The sequence below is a fragment of the Schistocerca gregaria genome, chromosome 1 (assembly GCF_023897955.1).
Source record: "Schistocerca gregaria isolate iqSchGreg1 chromosome 1, iqSchGreg1.2, whole genome shotgun sequence".
Lineage (NCBI taxonomy): Eukaryota > Metazoa > Arthropoda > Insecta > Orthoptera > Acrididae > Schistocerca > Schistocerca gregaria.
This window is the reverse complement of record NC_064920.1, coordinates 536,815,137-536,841,369: the sequence shown is the minus strand read 5'-3', so window position 1 is coordinate 536,841,369 and position 26,233 is coordinate 536,815,137. Positions and strand designations below refer to the sequence as shown.

Sequence of the window (26,233 nt, the reverse complement as noted above, 5' to 3'; positions counted from 1 at the left end):
AAGATAAAGCTTAGTGTACTCCATCTCTGAATTCTCATCCTCATGTTAACCAAATGACTAGTAAGCAGTTTTGTTTGATCAGCTGGACTTAACTCATACTTGAAAATCCCAATCTATGAATCAGATGACAATATGCAGATTTAGTTGTAAATATGATCTATACAACTGAAATGCTTAGCTCTAGAACACATTCCATAATGTAGTAATAAGCATATGATTCTTCATCTCTGGTATAACCCACACATCAGGATAATTCTACATAAGTGATAAAAAAGATTTAATTTTCTATTTACTGCAGTCATTTGCTTACCCTAACATGCCTATTTAGAAGTTCACTACAGTAGGTATGGAAGACAGTAATTATAAAAACAGAACCCTTTTAAGTGATGACTTATTTGTCCACAGGAAAACATATTTTAAAAAAATGCATATAAACACAATGCAGAAATCAGCAATATTATAACTAATATTAGATCCTGGCATTTAAGAACATATGAATGTAAATTCTTCTTAATGTCACAGTTTACATAACTTGGTATGTACTTATAATGAGCAAATAAATTTGGCACATGTGACTGCTATATTTAAAGACTTGGTGTACTCATCTTTTGATGCTGCTCTCTGACTGATTAGAGAATAATGTCTGGTCATCACAGTTGCACAGTGGATCGTTTGTAGGATATATAGGATAAAGTGTACATTTAATATGCTTTTTGAGTAAAATGTACTAATACTGAAACTTCTTGAGAAAACAAACTTGCATGCTGGAGCAGAACTCAAACCACAACTTTATCCCTTCATGACTGTATTCTTTTTCCTGTAGCTGACAATCCAATATGATACACAATAAGGCCTCCGTTAAGTATGGAAAAGAGCTAATAAGTAACAGAGGTTGAATCTTAAGCAAAGTTGTGAAGCATGGCTGTATAGCTCCTATATCTGACAATGATGCTGATATGGAGAGGCAGACTAGCATGCTCAATACTGTGTCCCACTCTAGTTCCAATGTGGAACTTGCCAAAGATACAACATGAGCAGGCAGCCACAAGACATAATGATAAGAAGGAAAACTTGCTGCCTCAACACCAGCAGCATGTCTATCACCCCATTTGTCTGCAAGATCTCAATGACAATCACTGTCTGAGCTATGGCCTTAAATACACCCCTCAGATTTCCTGTGTCAATGGAAGCTCTTCTCAGTTTAAGGCCACCAGTATCTTGTGATTTCGTATGACAACTTGTGTTTGGCATTGTATGACAGCTTGGAAGAATATGGTATGAACTGCTCTGTGTACCTGTGCTTGTATGCTCAGTGTAAATTAATTTATTCCTGAGGACTTCGCAGTTCATAACAATTGCTGATGAGAATTTCAAACCTGAGTGCAGCTACCTTGGAGCATCAGCTCCTCGAACTCCATCAGCAAAGAAGGGACTAGTTGGATGCCCTGCAACAATAACTGGCTGCTCTGAAAGATGCCTTGCCAGTGATTCTGACATTTCCTTCATTTAGTGAGGAATTTGTATCTTCAGCAATTGCACCAACATTTCAATGCTTTGAAGGGGGGGGTGGTTCAATTCCTTCAAAAGTCATGTCCCTTAAAGAAACTTGAGAATTGCAATTTTATTGCACCTGTGAAGTATTGATGGAATATCATATCTAGAAAATCCATGTAGTTCCGGCGACACTAGCTTTTAAGCAGTGCCACAAGGAATCCAATCAGTTGTACAAGGAGTGGGAGGCAGAATTGCAGGGTATAAGCCATGGTTGCAAATTCACAATGACAACAAGCTGCAAACAAATCTACACTGATTCTATGTTATGTGGTGGAACAATCAGATTAGCAACAGATAAAAAGGTGCAAACACCAACACTATGGATGAATGACACCTCCTCAACACCATCCTTTAAATAGCACTTAAGTTTGAAGATGTGCACGCTATAGAAAAGCTTTTTCTATAGGACTATGAAGTTCTGCCTCGAGTGTTGCATCACAGTAGGCATATCACCAGTCAACACTGGTAGACGCAGAGATGTTGTGTAGGACTGCAGTGACTCATTCATCAAAGAACCTCTCTGATCACAAGTTTTTCATGACAAGCAGAAAGTACAGTACACAAGGCAGCGTGGTCTCAGTTTCCTACAAGTTCTTTTCTTCCTCCTCAGCATCATCTCCTGCACACTGGAAGTGGCAGGGTTACCATATGTCATGCCCCCTGTGTTTTATTAAACATCTGCAACAGCAGTGCGCAATTCTAAATGCTGTGTGTTTTCAGGGTGGCATATCAGGTCATATTAGAAGTGTCTGAACAGCAAAGAAGACGAAGAAAACGAGAGAGAGAGAGAGAATGTCTAGGTCTACTAGTTTGCAATACAGTGTCATCAGGCTAGGGTAATCTGCTCAAATTAATGAGTGAGCTGTCAAAAGGTCAGAGCAAAGTCACATTCCATGTGGACACATGTGTCTCAGTGTCACTGATCATCAATTGGTACAATTGGTTGCTCAGATCTCCTCCATTAGAAATAAATCCTAGAACTGCAACATCTTTGGCAGCCACAGCATCCTGGTTGTAGGCCTGTTTTGAATGCAAGCATCTTATAGTGGGGTTGTCACAGATACATCTGTCTTGGTTATAAAGGATGTTGAAGTATAAAACATTTTCAGAATCCATCAATTCAAAGAATTCAGGTTTTTCTACACCGGAAAACGTGGGTGTATTTGCACGAAACATGTGTCATCAGGACCTGGCAAACCTCAGTGCTCATTCTGCAGATGTGTTCTCCCCGGGATCAGGGTGTGCAATGAACAAAGAAGAACATATTAACATGCCATCATAGATGGCACCACATCTCACGAATGCTTGCCTGATTCCATACATGTTATGTGATTCCATCAAGACTGATAGGATCAAAATGTCATCATTCCCATCTCGGCTAGTGTATGGACCATAGTTAAGAAACCAAATTGTTCGTTCCAGTTGTGTCGGTTTTTGAAAGCTAATAATTCCCAAATTGTTGCGGATGTATTCCCTATACCACGTCTGAAATATTTATTTTCCTGTCTTAACGAAAGTACATGTTTCTCCAAAACTGACCTTGCTGATGTGTACCTCCAGTAGCCACTAGATGAGGATTCTCAGGAATATCTGGTCTTGAATATGCCATTTGGCCTACATATATACCTACGTCTGTCTTTTGGCACTGTCTGCACACCATCAGTTTCTCAGAGTTTGCTAGAGCAGCTGATTAGCAGTGTATCACCATGCATATGACACTGCAGGAGAAAATATGTGACAATGCATGGACAACTTAATGCAGATATTTCAGATATTGCAGTAGACTGGATTGGACATGAATTTTAAAAAGTGTAAATTTTCCCAAAAATTCATTCAGTACTACGGATTTATAATGGAAAAGCATGGAATCCACCCCAGCAAGAGACATATGCAAGTGACAATGAGGAGATGCCATGACTCAAAAATCAAAAAGAAGTGCATGCTATTCTTGGGAAAGTTGATTATTGTAAGTAGTTCCTCTAGAATGTGCCTCAGATTGCCAAGCCACTGAACATTTGTGGAAGAAAGTGGTAGCTTTTATGTGGTCCCCACAATGTGAGGGGACTTTCCCATGGCTTAAAATGAAGCTCAACTATGCACCATTTCTCATTCCTTACTCTTCGGGGAAACTTCCAGTTCTAGCACTGTGATGCAACTCAGCATGGTATGGGAGCAGTTTTCTTATATAAATAAAAGATAACGGTGGTTCAGAACAACCAATCAGATACATTTACAAGACTGCCCAAATCAACCATAACCAAATTGAAAAGCAGGCAGTAGTGATTACTTATACCAAAGGTACTTGTATGGAACAAAATTTCATCTAGTACCAGATCATAAGCCATTACTTGCACTGTTCGGACTTAGATCAGCCCTGTCAAACCAAACAATGAAAAAGCCTCAACACTGCACACTGCTCTTTAGTTCATACTCATTTTTTACATAAGCCCATGAGTAAACATCTAAACACACACTCACTATTGAATCCCCCCCCATGTGTCCAAGATTTCAATAAAGAAGATGATGTGTGTTTTCAGTTATACCAGGCTGTGTGCCATGACCTCACAGATCTTCCACTCTCCGTAGCAGCAGTGATGCCAGAAACAGCATCTGGTCCAACGCCTCAAGACAGGGGTGCAATGTGGTTACCCTCAGTGTGTGTCTTTTCCTATGACAATGGCAGTAAAGGGTCACTTTTTGTTGAAGCACAGATTATCTGTCACCATCCTCCTGGCAATACAGGATTTGATTGATTGATTGATTTTAACAGGACAGCTAAAACAGCTTAGGTCTGACCCACCACTGGCCGCATCGAAACTAGGTTTATTGTGCGGTATCGCTCATTGTATATCTAGTAAAGCCAACCAGTGCCCTTAAATAGTACAAGGAGTCCCTCTACTAGTTTTCTGTTAGACACGATTTCTTCAGGTCTAGTTGTCCCGAAGATTCTGTATCTTTTACTCTCCAATGTCATGCATTTGAAGATTAGGTGTGATGCAGTTTCTTCACCCCCATCAAAGATCCTACATTTAGGGTCCTCTTCCATTATACCCATTGTGTGCAGGTGTTTTTTGAAGTCCCCATGGATGGTAATCAGTCCAGTCATGAGGTTGATCTCGTTCCTGTTCAATTTCAGGATTACATAGCTTCTTTTAAAACATGGCTTGGGCATCATTACCTTACCATGTTTTTGTTTGTGGACCTTGGTCCAAGGCAATACAGGACACTCACCATGTGGTCATTCCCCCGGGCTCTGCATAGTGGACCCTGGGGAATATGGTGAACAAAAGTGGTAACACAGTATCATGTGTATGAGCCAGCTATTGACAAGGGCAATGAGCATGTCATCAAGGGGTGCCAATGGTGTTCGGACAAAAAGCAGATATTCTCTACCTGGCCAAAAACAACCAAACTATCGAGTGGTTACAAATCAATTTTGGCCTCTACAGTAATTCTGTTTGGCTCGTAGTAATGCAGGCTTTCTCAAAATTCTTGTTTATCAGTACAGTGACGTCAGCAACAGCATACTCTACAACCTGTGCACTATCACAGATTTTTGCAATTGATGGCCTGGCCCTGAATCATAGTTACTGACAACAATCACCAATTCCACTCCATCAGGTTCTCAAAAATTTGCTCGTCACATAGGATACAACACCTCCTCACTGCCCCGATTCACCCACAATGTAGTTCAGTTGTCTCAACCAGTCCTCTAATACGTTCTGTCCTACACTCTCATGGTATCTATTTCCTCAAAACTCACTTGATTAGGTAAGTTAAGTTTTATATTCCTTGTGATTTATTGGTATCCTCGGTATCTCTATTAGCAGGTACTCACTGAAGTGTTTCTTATTCACTTTTTTGAAGCTCATTTCAAACGGTATGTACTCTGGCTTCATCACAATGTTGTCATTTTATGATTGGTCTGTATTTGTTGTTAGAGACTAATTGGCTTGACTGTGTGTTTCTCACAATTGGCTATGGTCCAAGAGAAGATAAAGCTGTTGTCAGTATTTTATCCTCTTTTCCAATTGACAATTTTGAAAGGAAATGGTAGTTTGCTGCTGTGGATCAGCTGAAGGTCATGCAACAATCCATGCCTTGAGCACACTTAAAATATCCCAGAATAATGTTGGTATCACAGTACTATCTTCCCCCACAGTAGTGACAGACATGTTGACCAAGGTTTTATTTAGTGGTGGCCTGAGCACCAAAACATATATTTTTAGGATTCCATAACTCAATCAGTGAAAATGGAACCCTTACAGGATCACTTTGTTGTCCTTCTGTCCTTTTTTCTGTCTATCTGTCTGTCAGTCAGTCAGTCTGTCTGTCTGTCTGTCCAGCTGTTAAAAACCCATTTTCTCAGGAATTACAACCTGTAGGGTACTTCCTGTTGATCTAGAGTAATGAAATTTGGCAAGAAGCATGGATTTGCAGTACAAGTAAAGGGAAAAAAAAGCAGAAAACTGTTAATTTGCAATTGTACCACATGAAAAAATTTCTTTTGTAATTTGTTATCCACCTTAAAAATTAAAACATTCTCAAAAGTCTTGGGACTCCTGGGACCAATGTCTTGCCAGTATCAATGTCAATAACAGGCAAAAATGGTCCAAATTCTAGATAAATGGGATAGATAAACTATCTATATACATAATTAAGTTTGTATGGAACCCTCAGCGTACAAGTTCTGCTTGCTGCTTGCAACTGGTCAATTTTTTAAAAGTCAAAGCACAGTCTGTGAAGCAAATGAAACTTTGTTGATAGTGGAAAGGCGTCTTTATCATGTGCCAAGTACAGCATTCTTTTAGCTTCCATGGTGGATTCTGCTCACAGAATCAAAATTTAAAAGCTGTACACTGGTTTGAAAATCAAGCCAGTTTCTCAAACTTGAATAATTATCTATTATTAGTCATTTTAACATTGTTCTAATGCATATTAAATTTTTGAACTGCCTATCCCACATTACTTGTAACCCACACAAATCATTATCTCATTTCTGTATATGATCTTCAGAAGAGAAAATGAATCATCCTCATCCTCACCCTCATTACAAAATGTATTCATGATTGTAAAAGGCAAAATGAACATCTTCCCTTAAGTAAGACAGAGAATAAAAACTGTTTCTCACAAAGCAAAATATTACAATTAAATACAACCTCTATTTTGTAGTGAAATTTAGAAGAGTGTTCACATATTGATGATGTGTCATACACAACTTACTTTGTATAGTGTCCACACAATGATGAGTCCATATTGATCACTTGTTGTTAGCTTCTGATGAATCTCATTCCATGTAATAACTTGTATTTGTCCACTATGGCCTTCCAGAGTTTGATTCATAGACAAGTTTGAAGGTGCTGCTAGCCCTTTCAGTTTTCCATCCTTCCCTAAAAACATTATAAATGAATTCTCAAATAAAATGATACTCATAAAAAGCCTCTTGTGTCACAAGAAAAAAACTGAGGTTTGATACATTTCTCAAAAACTACTATTTACCTCTGTGTAACTAAGTAAGATGATTACCTGGAGAATGGATGAAACTGGTTTTGAGTAGGATTCTGTAATTTCTCTTAGAAAAATAACCAGATTTAAACCATAAACAAGACTACAAATTCATTTTCATCACTGGTGAAAATCTGCATGTCAGTGATGTAAATTATTATTTACTCCATATGCCTCAAACTATTATTGGAAAAATGTTACAATGTAATGTACTAAAGTTTGTGAATAAAGAGAGCAACACACACACAGAGGTAGATGTACTTCTCCTTTTAAAATGTGTAAACAAGGATCATGATAAAAACTAAAACTTTTATTTCATTTCAGTAACATGGGTCTTTTTTACAATAAGGGCCAAAGTAAATTAAAATACATCCCAAAATATATGAAAATTTTGTTATACTACAGTGATCAAAAGTAGCACTCGTTAAATCACCAGTCGATCCTTTATTTCTTGGTTACTAGGAAACTATCGGCTCCACAAATGTTTGTTTATTTTTGTACAAATATTACATACACTGTTCATGGACAAGTCTATTATCACAGCAAGGTTTCAAAATGAGAATACTGTAGTAAAATATAGAACAACCTGTAGGGACTGCCAGTAAACTCTGAATAGAAATAAATGCCCCTTACTGAATATAAAAAGGTAGAGAGAGCCATTGCTATTTAATCACACTATTGGTGATAAATCACTGAAGGCAGTAGCAACTGCAAAGTACTTAAGAGTAATAGTCCTGTGTGATCTAAAGTGGAATGACCACACAAAAGTAGTTGTAGGAAATCAGTTGCTTGGCTGAAACTCAATGGAAGAATCATATAAGGAAATGTGATTCAACCATAAAAGAAGTAGGTTACAAAACACTTCTTCAACTGAGTCTTGAGTACTGCTCATCAGTCTGATGGTGTTACCAGCTAGGACTAAAAGGAGGGAGAGACAAGATCCAAAGTGGGGTGGCATATTTCATCACTGGTTTCTTTAGTAAGGGCAAAAAGAGGCATTTTAAAATTCAAAGAGTGTGCATTTCAACAAGAAGTAGATAAGTTACTTTCTCCCACAGCCACCTCACAAAATGAGCATGACAAGAAAAACTGGAAAAATTGGAGCTCATATGAAAGCTTAAAAACACTATGTATGATTGGAACAAAGAAAAGAGGGAAATTATAGTGGTACCAGAAGTGTCTTCTGCCACACACTAATAGTACCCTCCACACACATCATACGATGGCTTGCAGAGTTTAGTATCCAACACAGCTGGTAGGGGGAATACATCAGACATACTCAGGCTCTAGGTTACAGCCATAGTAAGCACACCAGTTGGTGTGGCCATGATGAGCACTTACCAAGAAAAACTATGGCTTGCTTCTAGATAGTCATTCTCTCACTAGTCTCTGCAGCCTTTAGTTATACGTCATTGAACAGCAGAGTCTTGACTGCCTGGTTTATGTTTGTGACTTGGATTAGTCCCTGGATTGTTGTATACACTTAACATGACTTTGCTACACTCTGGACTGGATCTGGTTATCCATTCACATTTACTTCTGGAACTGCACGTTCTACATCTGCATCTACAACTAAACTCTGCAAACCATCATGAGATGCATGGCAGAGGGTATGCCCCACAGCATCAGTTACTAAGAGTTTCTTCCTGTTCCATTCACAAATGGAACATGGGAAGAATGATAATTTGAATGCCTCTGTGTATGCAGTAATTATTCCAATCTTATCTTCACGATCCCTGTGTCAGCGATAGGTATGGAGTTGTATATTCCTGGAGTAATCATTTAAAGTCAGTTCTTGAAACTTTGTTAATAGACTTTCTTGGAATAGTTTACGTCTACCTTCAAGAGTCCTCCAGTTCAGTTCCTTCAGTCTCTGTTGTAAGCAATCTCCTCTGTAAATTAATTGCACTTCCCAAGTATTCTACCAATGAACCTGCTTTACCCATGACAGAACCTATGTGATCATTCCATTTCTTATCCCTACAAAGTGTTACACCCAGGTATTAAAATGTGTTGGCCGATTCCAACAGTCACTCATTGATGTTATAGTCATACAATATTATGCTTTTTTTCATTTTGTGAAGCGCAAAATTTTAAATGTCTGAACATTTAAAGCAAGTTGCCAATCTCTACATCAGTTTGAAATCTTATCAAGATCTGACAGAATATTTATGCAGCTTCTTTCAGATAATACTTCATCATAGATAACTGTATCATCAGCTAAAAGGCTGATTTTCCTATTAATATTCTCTGCAAGGTCATTTATATACACTAACAACTGCACAGGTCCCAACACACTTCTCTGGGGCACACCCAAAGTTACTTATACATCTGTTGATGACTTTTCATTCCAGATAACATGATGCATCCTCCCTATCAGAAAGTCCTCAGTCCAGTCATAAATTTGACTTGATACTGCATACGAATGTACTTTTGACAATAATTGTATGGGCGGTACAGTGTAAAATGCGTTTTTGGAGGGGGGGGGAAAAAAACACCATTGCATCTACCTGGCTGCCTTGATCCAAAGTTTTCAGCACGTCATGTGAGAAAACTGTGAATTGGCTATCACATGACCAATGTTTTTGAAATACATGCTGGCTGGCATTAAGGCGGTTATTCTATTTGAGATACTTCATTATGTTTGAGCTCAGAATATGTTCTCAGATTCTACAACAAATCTATGTCAAGGAGATAGGATGGTAATTTTGTGGATCACTTTTACTACTGTTATTGTAGACAGTTGTGACCTGTGTCTTTTTGCAAGAACTGGGTGTGGTATTTTGCTTGAGGGATCTGTGAAGGATTGTAGTTAGAAGAAGGGGTAACTCAGCTGCAAATTCAGAATAGAATCTGACAGAGATACCTTCCGGCCCTGGAGCTTTTTCTACACCACTGACACTAATACTTATTTCATTTATCTTTTCAGTGGTACAAAGATTAAATTGGGGCTATCTCCTGGGTTTTCCTTTGCAAAGGAACACTGGAAAACAGAGTTCAGCATTTCAGCTTTTGTCTTACTACCCTGAATTTTAGTTCCTGTCTCATTTGCTAGGAACTGGAAACTGACTTTGGTGACACTAACAGCCTTTACATAGGACCAGAATATCTTTGGATTCTGTGAAAGGTCACTTGATAATATTCTGCTATGCTAGTCATTGAAAGCTTCTCACATTGCTCGCTTGACAGCCAAATGTGTTACATTCAGCATCTCTCTATCTGTAGCCCTATGCTTTGATTCACACCTATTATGCAGTAATCTCTGTTTCTTTAGAAGTTTCTTTACAAAAAAAAATGGCTCTGAGCACTATGGGACTTAACATCTGTGGTCATCAGTCCCCTAGAACTTAGAACTACTTAAACCTAACTAACCTAAGGACAGCACACAAATCCAAGCCTGAGGCAGGATTCGAACCTGCGACCATAGCAGCCGCGCGGTTCCGGACTGAGCGCCTTAACCGTGAGACCACTGCGGCTGGCAGTTTCTTTACAGTGACTGTATATAATTAAAGTTCCCTACCATTATGAACTGTTCTACATAGTATGTATCTATCCGGTGCATGGTCAACTATTCTTTTAAACATAAGAGCCACAGTTCCGCTACATGCTCCTGCCCTGTGCTGTAAGTTTCAAGTTTCTCATTGATATATGTCCATACTGCGTTTTTACCTAGTTTATTGTACATATATATCTTTCTGATTGTTTTAGTTGCCCTTTGTACTTTAGTAATCACTGTTGCCACAACGGCATCATGGTCACTGATACCAGTTTTAATGTGGATATCCTCAAGGACGTCAGGTCTATTTGTTGCCACTAGAGCCAATATATTTCCATCATGAGGGGGATTCCTAACTATCTGTTCTAGATAGTTTTCAGAGAAGGTATTTAGTAAAGGTTCACAGGATGTCTTATCATGCCCACTGCTAAAAAAACTGTAATTTTCCCAATTAATTGTTGGATGATTGAAGTCTCCACCAATGTTGCAGTATGACTGGGGAGCTTATGTACATTTGAACTGAGGTTTTCTCTGAAGTTTTCAATTGCATCAGGAGATGAGTCTGGTGGGTGATAGAAGGTGCCAATAGGAGCCAATTATCATTTTATGCCTACCCCTGATACTGAGTCTTGCCCAAACAATCTCACAAGCTGCTTCAATTTCTACTTCAGTAAATTTGAGTTACTTGTCTACTGCAACAAATACAAAACCTCCATTTCCTATTTGCCTATCCTTTCACTATACACTTAAATTTTCCATAAAAATCTCACTGCTATCAATTTCAGATTCCAACCAGCTTTCTGCGCCTAGTATTATGCGAGCTCCACTGCTTTTCATGAATGCTTCAAACTCTGGCACTTTGTTGCAAATGATTCGGCAATTTACCACTAGGATTTTAATACTCTCACATGTGGGAGGCATTTCTTTTGATCTTATACTGATAGTTCTGGATTTCCTGCAGCTCTTGTTATCTGGATTAGATGGAGAGTCGCCCAATCTAAAATAACCTTTGTGGGTACCCCACATAGTCAATTATCTGATTAGCAGCCTCTGATGTGTAGTGCACTCCTGACCCATTTAGGGGGAACCTACATTTCACAACCCTATGGCACAAGTCCAGGAAGTCACAGCCTAGCTTGTCACAGAACTTTCACAATGTTTCATTCAGCTTGTCTCTACACCACCACCAGTGGAAGTTATCCTAAACTGTGTTCTACCTACAGGACAGAAAACAGAGTCTAGGTGTAGATGTAGAAATGTCTTGATTACTGTACAAAGAATGAGCTTGCAGAACGTAATGGTGTAGAGAGATAGCACACCTGCGACGTGTCAGTGATATGGCAACATGTGATTGAATATTTTATTTAAGGTTGCCTGATAACAGATAGTGTGTCATTACACATTTATTTCCCTCACAATAGGGTCATAGGAATAGCCTACAATGACAGGAGCATAACTGCAAATATCTATTGTAAAAGTAGGTACTTTTAAATATGGACAAATATGCTTGCAGGAACAAAGCTGGTCATTTTGCAGAACTGCAACTTGAGCTGGTTGTGACTGTGTAAGTGTAGACCAGATGTGGTTTAAATTCAAAGAAATAGTATTGAGGACAATTGATAATCTAATAAGAGAGGGTACTGATCCCCCATGGTACTCAAAACATGTCAGAACACTGTTGCAAAAGCAATGAAAAAAGGATGCCAAATTTCAAAGAACACAAAACCCTGAGATTTGTTAAGTTTTACAGGCATTCAAAATTTAGTAAGAACTTCAATGTGAGATACTTTTATTAGTGTCCATAATGAAACTCTATCTTGCAATCTAGCAGAAAGTCCAAAAATGTAAACTACACTAGCAGAAAGACACAATCAATATTTTCACTGTACAATAACAATGGTGATGACATGGATGACAGTGCCACTAACGCCGAGTTATCAAACAGAGTTTTCCTAAATTCCTTCAACAAAGAAGATGAAGTAATTATTTCAGAATTCAGATCCAAAAGGATTGCCAACACAAATAACTTAGAATTAGATTTCCTCAGTGTAGCAAAGAAGCTTAAATCAATTAAAAAAGGCAATACCTCTGATCCAGACTGTACGCCAGCCAGGTTCCTTTCTGAGTATGCTGATACAATAGCTCCATACTTAGCAATCACGTACAATCTCTCACTCATAGAAAGGTCCATACCTAAAGACTGGAAATTTGCTCAAGTCACACCAATACCCAAGAAAGGAAATAGCAGTAATCTGCTTAATTACAGACCCATATTGCTAACACCAATTTTTAGAACAATTTTGAAACATATATTGTGTTCCAACATTATGAGTTACCACAAAGAAATCAATTTATTGACAAACAACCACTATGGATTCAAAAATGTTGTTCTTGTGAAACACAACTAGCTCTTTATTGTCACGAAGTAATGAGTACTACCAACAGGGTCTGTCAAATTAATTCCATATTTCTAGATTCCCGGAAGGCCTTTGACACTGTTCTCCATAAGAAATTTCTAATCAACCTACTTGCCTATGGACTATCATCTCAGTTGTACAACTGGACTCGTGACATCCTGTCAGAAAGGTAACTGACAGAAAACCGTTGAGTAAAACAGAAATGATATCTGGCATTCTCCACGGAAGTGTTATAGGCCCTCTGCTGTTCCTGATCTACATAAACAATTTTGCAGACAATCTGAGGCCCTCTTAATATTGTTTGCAGATTATGCTGTCATTTAGTCATCAGATGATCAAAAAAAATTGAAAAATGATTTAGACAAGATATCTGTGTGATGCAAAAATTGGCAACAGGTCCTAAATTATTAAAAGTCATCCACATGAGTACCAAACGGAATCAGTTAAATTTTGGTTACAGGATAACACAGACATTGAATAAATTGGGTGCTCATTTTGTACTATCACAAAAATAGGGGTGGGGGTGCCATGGCTATGATATGCGAATCTGGGTAACAATCTTTTTAAAAAAGGCATTTTTCATTGTGGCAGGATTTTCTCATGAAATTTCAATCACCAACTATCTCTTGAGTGTGTGAAAATATTTTGTTGGTGCCCAACTACATAGGGAGGAACAATCATCATTATAAAATAAGACAAATCAGAGCTCACACGGAGAGATTTTAACGTTTGTTTTTCCTGCACACTGTTCGAGAGTGGAACTGTAGAAAAACAGCTTGAAGATGGTTCGATGAACCCTCTTCCAGGCACTTATTCATGAATTGCACACTAGACGCAGACACAGATGTTGGTGACACACTGATGTAGATGATGGACAGCAAACACACTTCATTTGTGCCACCTCAGTGAACTGACAAGCCCCATGACAGAATGGCTGTTATGCCACCATGTGAAACGGTGCACCAATTTCAGTGAAGAAACAATAGATGGATACTATAGTGGGATGGTATTCCTCAGGACAGTGCATTAGCATTTCTTTTATTTGATATACACAATGATAATTTTTCCATTGAAACTACAATTCAGCCTTTCATTTATGCAAACACCATAGTGATTGTTGTCGAAATATCTTATGAAGAGGATGAAAGTAATGTCGCCACTGCTCTCAATACTTTGGATACATACTGTGAGTCTAAACAATTATGGGGAGTAGTAATAGCGTTTAATGTATCACCTCAATAAAACGTGAAAAAAATGATTGATTTTTTAAAATAATTAATTCTGTGGCACAATCACAAAATTACTGGCTTCATATATCACTGGTTGTCTGCATTAAGGTTTCTTCAGTGATGGGAGAGAACCATGGCATCTGTCTTATGATCTAAAAACGGTCACTGACAGCTGAAACCCATAATTTCATACTGAAATTGTTGTTATTAGGGCAAACAAAAAATAAATAATAATAATAATAATAATAATGTTTGTTTGGATGACTATTAACATGCCAAAGTGACACAGCCCATCTCCACCTTATCACTGGCCACTGCCATTCTGTTCTGGATTCTCTCATGGTCTATTATGGTACTGTGGCATGAGGAATTCAGTGTGTACTGGGATTGCAAGTATGCCCTTGCAAACAAACAAAAAATTAATTATGTAACAACTCATACTACCAAATCCAGCCACACCTCAAACATGAGTATTTCATCTTAAAACACAGAAGGATATCAAAAGTTTAAGGTCAACCATAATGGAATAGGCCTGGAGCCATGCAACAATCCTCGCAGTATGGAGTCATCATTGACAACTCCTATTTCGCAGATCACACTGTCAGAACAGAAGAAAAAGTTGTCACACGTAACAACCTCTGAAAAATACTGGAAAGCAGAACATGAGAAACACACCCTTACATGGTAGGCATTATTAGTCTGTTATTAAGCAACTAAGTGGCAGAATATGCATCCTGGTCTGGAGGTAGACATGGGCTTGAACTGCAGCTGCTATAATGTAAGAGGCTGCCTATGACCCACCCCATAAATAGCTTATATATATCAGCCAAAATAACACCAACAGATATCTGTAGAGAGGTCACAGCAGATGTGGAATACACGAAGCATGCACCTTCTCACATAATTTTCTCTACAGGAAACAAACTGCAATACTCAAAACTAAAAAAGAGCTTTACAAGTACCACCAGTGAAATCACCACCATCCTCAAAACAGCAAGGGAGTAAAAATGAGCTGTACACTTGGAAAACACCCAGGGATACATCCCACCTCAAGAAAGGCTCCCAGGATGGGTGGAGAAGGTAAGCATGGAAATTTATCAACTGAATCAAAGTGAGAGTGGGGAGAATCAAACGCAATTATTAAAGTAGGGATTCCTTCCAGCTGACAACTACTAAGTGTGTGACTGAAGCCAAATTCAAACTATGAGCTCAACTAATGACCTAATAGCTGGAAATGCAAATATGCATAATGTGGCCTGATACTGGGCTTACACTGTTTAATTTTCTGTGTCTTAGACTTTTGTTTTAGTAACAGATCCATGTCAAAATAATGAAGGAGATATATGGCCGAGCTGCAAAATGCTGGATGGGACGCTGACGCAAAAGTCATTAACTGAATGCAAATGGAATTTATTTCCAATATTATGCATTTCGGTGCTTGCCATCAACATTTAAAATAAATCATATAACTACATATGAAATAAAAATGGGTTACAAAACCAACGTTGACATACAAATAAAACCAATACAGTCATAAGAAGAAACATACGCTGGAACTTCAAGTAACCAGTGGACATAATAGTTCCATGTTTTAATGGTAACAAACAAGAGCAGATTGATAAAGATTACTGACCATTTTACAAGCACACAAATTGTGAGCACCAGATGGCATAGCAAAAGTGGGCATGATGCTCTGCAGTGTCATCATACAGATTATGTATGACTTACAAACAGCATTAACTGAAGACAAACAAAGCAATTTACAATAAAAGTGAGAAAAGTTTACAGAAGATACACATAATTTAAAACTATTTTCACAGTACTCACAACATTCTCAGTGTGACTATTCACAAGGATACATGTGTTCAATGCCAGATGGAATGGCACATACAAACGTGATGCTGCATAGAAACACACTGATGAGCCTAAACATTATATCAACCCACTTAACAGCTTGATGTCCATCTTTGGAATGAAATACATCACTGATGCTGCAATCAGGGGTCCGACAGTTTGTTGGTACATTTGTAGCGGTATATGGCATTAGATGTCTACGCACAGGTCATGTTACGCATGTAAATAACAGGTCATTCATTTGTGTGTGTGTGTGTGTGTGTGTAGGGGGGGGGGGGGGGGTAATGGTACCCAATAGAGAGCTAGATGGATTCCATAGGATTTAAATTAGGTGAATGTAGTCACCAAGACATCAATGTGAGTTCACTATAAAGTTCCTCAGACCACTGTAGCATGCTTCTGGCTCTGAGACATTACCAGTTACAATGGTGAAAAATGACATAGCTGTAGGGGGAAGACATCAATCCTAAAGGGAGTCAGGTAGTTTGCAGCTGTCATCATGTCTTCAATTACTACCACAGGTCTCATGCATGTGAAGGAAAATGTCTCCCCTAAGACAACGCTGCTCCCGGCAGTCTGTATCCATGGTGTGCTGCACGTTTCAATTCGTCGTTCAGCTCGAAGGTTGCATTCGGGGAGACGACCAGCAACCTAATGTAGAAAAAATGTGATACACTCAATGAGCCAACATGTTTCCATTGACTGATGTTGAATCCCAACGGTACAATGCCCACTGCAATTGTAACTGATGATGTGGCTGTGTCATCATGTGAACACGAAGGTGTGGTCTGCTGGGGAGATCTGTGCTGAACAATGTACGATGTATGAAATGTTTCAAAACACTTGTGCATGCACCAGCACTGTGCTCTTTCAGCAGAGATGCCACGGATCACCACTGATCCTACTTTACACAGTGCACAAGCCTCCGAACCCCACATTCTGTGAAGAGTCATGGACATCCAGATAGTTTCACTGTCCTTCTACCTCTTTCTGTAGATGTTCAAAACAGTAGCACATGAACATTTGATTAGCTTCAATGTTTTTGTGATACTCATTCATGGTCTCTGCATACACTCCTGGAAATGGAAAAAAGAACACATTGACACCGGTGTGTCAGACCCACCATACTTGCTCCGGACACTGCGAGAGGGCTGCACTAGCAATGATCACACGCACGGCACAGCGGACACACCAGGAACCGCGGTGTTGACGTCGAATGGCGCTAGCTGCGCAGCATTTGTGCACCGCCGCCGTCAGTGTCAGCCAGTTTGCCGTGGCATACGGAGCTCCATCGCAGTCTTTAACACTGGTAGCATGCCGTGACAGCGTGGACGTGAACCGTATGTGCAGTTGACGGACTTTGAGCGACGGCATTTAGTGGGCATGCAGGAGGCCGGGTGGACGTACCGCCGAATTGCTCAACACGTGGGGCGTGAGGTCTCCACAGTACATCGATGTTGTCGCCAGTGGTCGGCGGAAGGTGCACGTGCCCGTCAACCTGGGACCGGACCGCAGCGACGCACGGATGCACGCCAAGACCGTAGGATCCTACGTAGTGCCGTAGGGGACCGCACCGCCACTTCCCAGCAAATTAGGGACACTGTTGCTCCTGTGGTATCGGCGAGGACCATTCGCAACCGTCTCCATGAAGCTGGGCTACGGTCCCGCACACCGTTAGGCCGTCTTCCGCTCACGCCCCAACATCGTGCAGCCCGCCTCCAGTGGTGTCGCGACAGGAGTGAATGGAGGGACGAATGGAGACGTGTTGTCTTCAGCGATGAGTGTCGCTTCTGCCTTGGTGCCAATGATTGTCGTATGCGTGTTTTGCGCCGTGCAGGTGAGCGCCACAATCAGGACTGCATACGACTAAGGCACACAGGGCCAACACCCGGAATCATGGTGTAGGGAACGATCTCCTACACTGGCCGTACACCTCTGGTGATCGTCGAGGGGACACTGAATAGTGCATGGTACATCCAAACCGTCATCGAACCCATCGTTCTACCATTCCTAGACCGGCAAGGGAACTTGCTAATCCAACAGGAAAATGCACGTCCGCATGTATCCCGTGCCACCCAACGTGCTCTAGAAGGTGTAAGTCAACTACCCTGGCCAGCAAGATCTCCGGATCTGTCCCCCATTGAGCATGTTTGGGACTGGATGAAGCGTCGTCTCACGCGGTCTGCACGTCCAGCACGAGCGCTGGTCCAACTGAGGTGCCAGGTGGAAATGGCATGGCAAACCGTTCCACAGGACTACATCCAGCATCTCTACGATCGTCTCCATGGGAGAATAGCAGCCTGAATTGCTGCGAAAGGTGGATATACACTGTACTAGTGCCGACATTGTGCATGCTCTGTTGCCTGTGTCTATGTGCCTGTGGTTCTGTCAGTGTGATCATGTGATGTATCTGACCCCAGGAATGTGTCAATAAAGTTTCTCCTTCCTGGGACAATGAATTCACGGTGTTCTTATTTCAATTTCCAGGAGTGTAATAATAATCTCCCCTTTGTCAGGCACACTTATCTCAATAGATTTCCCCATTTTTGATTCATATCTTGGCTCGGGTGATCCCCCATCCATTCCACTTACAAAGTTTTGTTACCATGTCATGTGCCTGCAAAGCCACCAGATGGCACCATCATCACAGTGGGCAGTCTTCATAATGTTTTGGCTGATCAGTGTAGTCTTAATCATTGGTATATATAAAAATAATATATGAATAAAATAACAGCAAACACCATAAAAAATAAGTGTGGCTTACAGGTGATAAAAGCAAAATTAACCTACTCAGTACAGATCTCAACCTGTGCTGAATGAAAAGTAGCATACGTAAGCAGTAATACAGCTACATGCACTACATTGCATGAATAGTTAACATAATTAACATACTAGCACAGCATAACAAAATCAAACAAAAACATTTATAGAAATATGTATAGTTGAAATGAATAAGCACCATGGTGCTATTCAGCATTATAATAAGTGCAGACTATGTGTAACATTTAATTCATAACAGGCAAAACAATGTTTAAATGACCAGAGGGCACTGGTCGAGGCCAATAATGAAAGCCATAAATATAACAAACTGCTATAAGTACACATGTAAAGGTAAGGAACATAACAAAAAGAGAAGCGAGGGGTGGGGCGGGGGGGGGGGGGGGGTTGGGGGGGGGGGGGGGGAGGAATTGAAGGATGGTTTCGTTAAAAAGACTTTGACAAGCACACACAGGAGAGAAGCGAGATGTTGATAAAAAGATGAGCAAGTCTGGGCTAAAAATCCAAAAATCAACTAACCATCAAAGAACCATTTATGATTCAAATTGATCTGCTCATTCAGGACATTGTGAGAATTGTTCATGGAATGTGTGTAATTTAAAGTTCTTCAAGTATATTTAAACCTATCCCTTTTCACTCAAAGAGCAAGGTGAGCATCACACTTTCAGTTGGTCCTAGGGAATGATCCTTGCTAGCTAAATGACTTCCAAGGCCGACAGAATTTTTATAATTATGCTATCTAAATCTAGTCTTAAAGCCATGACCACATATATACAATAACATGGTCATCATGTAATTTTGTAAATGCCTGAGTTTGAAAATTTATCTACAGTTAGCTCTATAAAGCGCACAAGCCGGAACTGAGTTTATTCTGTGTACAAGACAAACTGTGCTATAGCTCTTCTAAAAGCGTTAGTGATTCATTTACAAAACTAACCTGAATGTGAAATGCAAGCACACTTATTGTGGTCATCAACTGAAACAAGACTGTAAGCCTGCTTAACAAAAGCAGCTTTGCCTATGTTACAAATAAACTCTTCTGTATACCAACTGTCATATCTATTTGCACAATAACATCAGTATCCCTATCAATGTTCAGTTTTGCAAGCCTATAAAACATTACATGAAAAAAATGCTCATTTGTGAGAGCAGGGGTGGCATGAATCAGAACCAATAATTATATTTGTATTGGTATGATACTAAATATATCTACACCAAAACCTGTACCTTCCCTTTTAACCTTCAGGTCAAGATAGTTGTACCATCCATTACTATCTGCTTCCTCAGTAAATTGTATATTTGCAAGCAACTGGCTGAGTTCATTACACCATGTCATCACCATGAAATAGGACAAGTACATCATCAACGTATCTGCGATGGTTAAGAATGTTATCAGTAATGGATTTGATATTATTAAAAAAAATGTGGACTGGGGGAAAGGAATGAAAGAGGAAGCTGACTGGTAGAATTTTACATAGAATATAACTTAATCATAAGTGACACTTGGTTTAAGAATCATGAAAAAAGGTTGTATAAGTGGAAGAGATCGGGAGACATTGGAAGAATTCAGATTGATTATATAATGTAAGACAGAGATTTAGGAACCAGTTTTTAATTTGTAAGACATATCCAGGGGCAGATGTGGGCTCACATAGGTGTTGGCAGCCCTGCACAAGACGGCATGTATGGAGACAGAGCTCTCGTGAAAGATAAGTAATTTAGGTTGTAATTGATTGTAGTTGAACACTTTTAACTAATTAAACACATTCTTTAGTGTACTCTTCAAGCTCACCATTAAAAGTTTTTCTTTTATTTGCATAGTGTTCCAGTAATCGCAAAAAGTTCATTTGTTTACTTACTGCTACTTAGGTCTAATTTTTCAAGTGTGCTTGTTTAGCATTATACCACAACTGTAAGTGCATTTGCTATAGTTTAATTGATTAAATACGTTCATTAGGGTGCATTTCAAGCACACCATTAAAGGTTTTTCTTTTATTTGCGTATTGTTCCAGTAATCGCAAAAAGTTCATTTTGTTTACATTTGGCGGCTATGCCTTACTTTCCGAGTGTGCATACTTAGCATTATACTGCAATCTTAAGTGCATTTGCTATAGATTAACTGATTAAATACGTTCATTAGTGTGCTCTTCAAGCTTGCCATTAGAAGTTTTTCTTTTATTTGTGTATTCTTCCGGTAATCGCAAAAAGTTTGTATTGGTTTCATTCGGCTGTTTAGGCCTAATTTTTTTAACATGCATATTTAGCATTATACCACAAATTTAAGTGCACCTGCTAATACTTACATTATATATATATTTGTGATCTCTCAAAGGCTTTTCATTGTGAAAATCATGGAATACTTCTAGATAAACTCAAGTACTGTGGTATGAATGGGACAGTGCTCAAATGGTTTAAATCATACCTAACTGGAAGAGTGCAGAAAGTTTAAATAAACAGTTCACATAATGTGCAAAAAACTGGTGATTTCTCAAACTGGGAAACAATCAAGAATTGGGTGCCGCAGGGTTTGATCTTGGGTCCTCTGCTGTTCTTAATATTCCGGATGATCAAAAAGTCAGTATAAATTTGAAAACTTAATAAATCAAGGAATAATATAGATAGAGACGTACAAATTGACATATGCTTGGAATGACATAGGGTTTTATTAGAGCCAAAAAAAATACAAAAGTTCAAAAAATGTCCAACAGATGGTGCTTCCTCTGGTCAGAATAGCAATAATTAGCATCACAAAGTAGGACAAAGAAAAGATGATGTTCTTTACAGGAAATGCTCAATATGTCCACCATCATTCCTCCACAATAGCTGTAGTCGAGGGACAATGTTGTGAACAGCACTGTAAAGCATGTCCGGAGTTATGGTGAGGCATTGTCATCGGATATTGTCTTTCAGTGTCCCTAGAGATGTCGGTTGATCACAATACACTTGCGACTTCAGGTAACCCAAAAGCCAATAATCGCAAGGACTGAGGTCTGGGGACCTGGTAAGCCAAGCATGACGAAAGTAGTGGCTGAGCACACAATCATCACCAAACGACGCGCGCAAGAGATCTTTCACGTGTCTAGCAATATGGGGTGGAGTGCCATCTTGCATAAACATCGTACGTTCCAGCAGGTGTTTATCAGCCAGGCTGGGGACGATGCGATTCTGTAACATATCGGCGTACCTGTCACCCGTCACGTTAGCAGTTACAAAACCAGAAACACACATTTCCTCGAAGAAAAAAGGCCCGATAACGGTAGATGTGGTAAATCCAACCCATACCGTGACTTTCTCGTCATGCAATGGAGTTTCCACGACAGTTCTACGATTTTCAGTAGCCCAAAATCTGCAGTTGTGGGCATTGACAGATGCTCGGAACGTGAAATGAGCTTCGTCGATCCACAACACGTTACTCAATCAATCGGCATCTTCCGCCATCTTTTGAAACGCCCACACCGCAAATGCCCTCCGCTTCACTAAATCGCCAGGTTACAGTTCATGACGCCAATGGATTTTGTACGGGTAGCATCGGAGGGTACTCCTAAGCGCCAATCAAACAGTAATGTATGGAATGCTGGTGCGACATGCGACTGCATGAGCGCTAACCTCCCCATGCATAGACGAACCCACTACAGTCTCCTTTTCTTACTGAACTGTCTCAGCAGCATTACATCTTGTGCTTGGTCGGCCACTACAGGGTCTATCTTCTAAACAACCCGTGCCTTTGAACTTCAAAATCATTCTTGCCACAGCTGCATTTGTCAATGGATCTTTACACATTCAAATCCCCTTCCTACGGTGATAGTATCGTAATGCTGAACTAGCACATTCCCCATTCTGATAATACAGCTTCACTAAAAGCGCCTTTTCAGATAACGTCAACATGCTCCGACTTCTAGCACATCTGATTCTCTCTCTCGTTACAGCTCCTTTTATACACGATTGTCATGTGCAGTCACTGACTTTTTGCTCTCCAGCGCCATCTGTCAGATATTTTGCGAATTTTTTTTTTGTTCTAATAAAACCCCATGTCATTCCAAGCATGTGTGTCAATTTTTACCTCTCTATCTACATTATTCCGTGGTTTATTAAGTTTTCAAATTTATACTTACTTTTTGATCACGCGGTATATTAATGACTTGCCATACGAAGATGCAAAGCTGGTACTTTTTGCCAATGATACAAGTATAGCTATCACACCCAACAGACAAGAAGTAACTGATGAAATTGTAAATGATATTTTTCAGAAAATCATTAAGTGGCTCTCTGCAAATGGGCTCTTATTAAACTTTGACAAAACACAGTATATACAGTTCCACACAGTAAATGGAATGACACCATTAATAAATATAGACTTCAATTAGAAATCAGTAGCTAAGGTAGGATAATCAAAATTTCTAGGTGTTTAGAATGATGAGGGGTTGAACTGGAAAAAACACACTGAAGATCTGCAGAAACATTTGAGTTCGGCAACTTATACTATTAGAGTCATTGCAAATTTTGGCAATATACATCTCAGTGAATTAGCTTACCATGCCTATTTTCATTCACTGCTCTCGTATGGCATCATATTCAGGGGTAACTCATAATTGAGTAAAAGAGTGTTCATTGCACAAAAGTGTGTAATCAGAATAGTTGCTGGAGCTCATCCAAGATCACCCTGCAGACACTTATTTAAAGAGCTACAGATCTTCACTGTAGCCTCACAATATGTATATTCACTTATGAAATTTGTTATTAACAAGCCGAACAAATTCAAAAGTAATAGCAGTGTACATGGCTACAACACAAGCAGAAAGGAAAATCTTCACTACTCAAGGCTAAATCTAACTTTGCTCAGAAGGGGGTAAATTATGCTGCCACAAAAGTCTTTGGTCACTTACCTAATAGCATCAAAAGTCTGACAGATAGCCATATACCATTTAAAAGGAAATTAAAAGAATTTCTGAATGGCAACTCCTTCTACTCATTAGATGATTTTTTTTGGATATAGTAGTGGGTAATCCCCCCCACCAAAAAAATAAAGTAAAATAAAATAATTAAAAAATATCAGGTGTCATGTAATATTTTGTGTAATGTAATATCTTGTACGGACATCTTTTATTAACCTGACACGTTCCACATCATTACGAAGTGTCGTATTCATGATCTATGGAACAAGTACTGATCTAATCTACTCTGACCACAATTAATTGGTAATGAACTGTAGATTAAAATTGAAGAAACTGCAAAAAGGTTGGAATTTAAGGAGATGGGACCTAGATAAACTGAAAGAACCAGAGGTTGTAGAGTGTTTCAGACAGAGTATTAGGGAACAGTTGACAAGCACAGGGGAAATAAATACAGAAGAAGAAGAAGAAAAATGAGTAATAATAATAATAATAATAATAATAATAATAATAATAATAATAATGGCATGTGATGAGGGCCTCCCGTCGGCTAGACTGCTCGCCTGGTGCAAGTCTTTCGATTTGACGCCACTTCAGGAACTTCCACGTCGATTGGGATGAAATGATGATGATTAGGACAACACAACACTCAGTCCCTGAGTGGAGAAAATCTCCGATCCAGTCGGGAATCAAACCCGGGCTCTTAAGACTGACAGTCTGTCACGCTGACCACTCAGCTACCGGGGGCGGACAGAAGAATGAGTAGCCTTGAGAGATGAAATAGTGAAGGCAGCAAAGGATCAAGTAGGTAAAAAGATGAGGGCCAGTAGAAATCTTTGGGTAACAGAGGAGTTAATGAATTTAATTGATGAAAGGAGAAAATATAAGCAGTAAATGAAGCAGGTTAAAAGGAATACAAACGTCTCAAAAATGAGATCGACAGGAAATGCAAAATGGCTATGCAGGGATGACTACAGGACAAATGTAAGGATCTAGAAGCATGTATTGCTAGGGGTAGGATAGATACTGCTTACAGGAAAATTAAAGAGAGTCGGAGTAGAGAGGATATAAAATGTAGACTGAGTGTGGCAAAGGAAGTGTTTGTGAGGAAGAGAAATTAGTTAACACTGAGTGTAGAATTAAGTGTCAGTAAGTCTTTTCTGAAAGTATGAAGTGTAAACATGTATAGTAGTGAAACATGGATGATAAACAGGATAGCCAAGGAGAGAATAGAACCTTTCAAAATGTGGTGCTGCAGAAGAATGCTGAAGATCAGATGGGTAGATCACGTAACTAACGAGAAGGTATTGAATATATTTGGGGGGAGGGGGAGGAAGAGGAATTTGTGGCACAACTTGACTAGAAGAAGGGATCAGTTGGTAGAGCATGTTTTGGGGCATCAAGGGATACCAGTTTATTTACTGGAGAGAAGCATGGAGGGTAAAAATCGTAGAGGGAGACCAAGAGACACTAAGCAGATTCAGAAGGATGTAGGTTGAAGTAGTTATCCAGAGATGAAGAGGCTTGCACAGGATAGAGTAGCATGGAGAGCTGCATCAAACCAGTCTCTGGACCAAAGACCAAACAATAGCAACGTTCATAGTTTTCTTAGATAATCATGCATTCAAACCTTGAACCTAGCATATTTATGAATCACATCACTCAAACACTTCTTGCTGAAAAGAATTTTCATTTGATTAGTCATTAATTTCCTTTTAAAAATGTAAAGCAGTTTGGCCTCCTGAATAGCCCAGCATGTGATAAAATGATGTAGCCATGATATAAAGTTACGAAGCACCCAGTTTTATTTCATATGCAGTAATGTGATTTACTTTATTTAACAGATATCTGATGATGGCAAATGGTCAAAATTCATAATATTGGGGATTAATAAAATCATTTTGCCTGCAGTCAATGATTTTTCCTTCAGTGATCCACCCAGAATTTTGCAGATTACATGTATTTGATTTAGTGTCCTTGTCAACTGTATGTTTTATAATTGTTTATATCTTGTTTGCCAACTGTATTAGTGTACTCCTGTGTGTTGTCAACACAAAATAAAATACCTTTGGGAAGTATTGAAGATACAATCACTTTTGCTATGCATTTAGAGGGTAATGCTGGGTGGTTTGTACAAACATGATGTCATGATTCCTTTCTCAAAGCTCTCACAGGATCTGATTATCCAGTACAGTGACATACCCCCATACTACAAGGGCAACTCTGCCTATTTTAACCTGACCTCTATGTATCTTGAACTAGCCCCATTGATAGTAATTGGCTGGCACCTGATGTCCAGTTTCTGTCTAGAAGTGACCCTGCCCATGTACAGTAAAATTTACATTGGCTCTTGGATACCAAAACCCAGACAGACAGTTAATATTTGTACGACACAGCAAATCACACATTAAAAGCTTTTGTGGTTTGAAAGACCAGTTCCCCCATCCCTCTGTGCTGTATCCCTAGCCCTGAGCCTCTCTGCACCAACTGTTGTTGTTCGCAACTGGTAGA

General features: G+C 39.4%; 1 protein-coding gene across 3 annotated transcripts in view; it reads right to left on the bottom strand.

Moving 5' to 3' along the window:
* The window catches only part of LOC126355420 (WD repeat-containing protein 35), a 189,599-nt gene that overhangs the window by 122,036 nt on the left and 41,330 nt on the right, over positions 1-26,233 (bottom strand). For 2 of the 3 annotated variants that reach the window (XM_050005727.1, XM_050005736.1), the window contains exon 3: positions 6,778-6,944. In XM_050005727.1, coding sequence (XP_049861684.1) covers positions 6,778-6,944 — 167 coding nt within the window. Of the gene's footprint in view, positions 1-6,777; positions 6,945-26,233 lie in introns of those variants that run through there. The other variant, XM_050005742.1, reaches the window with a different exon arrangement.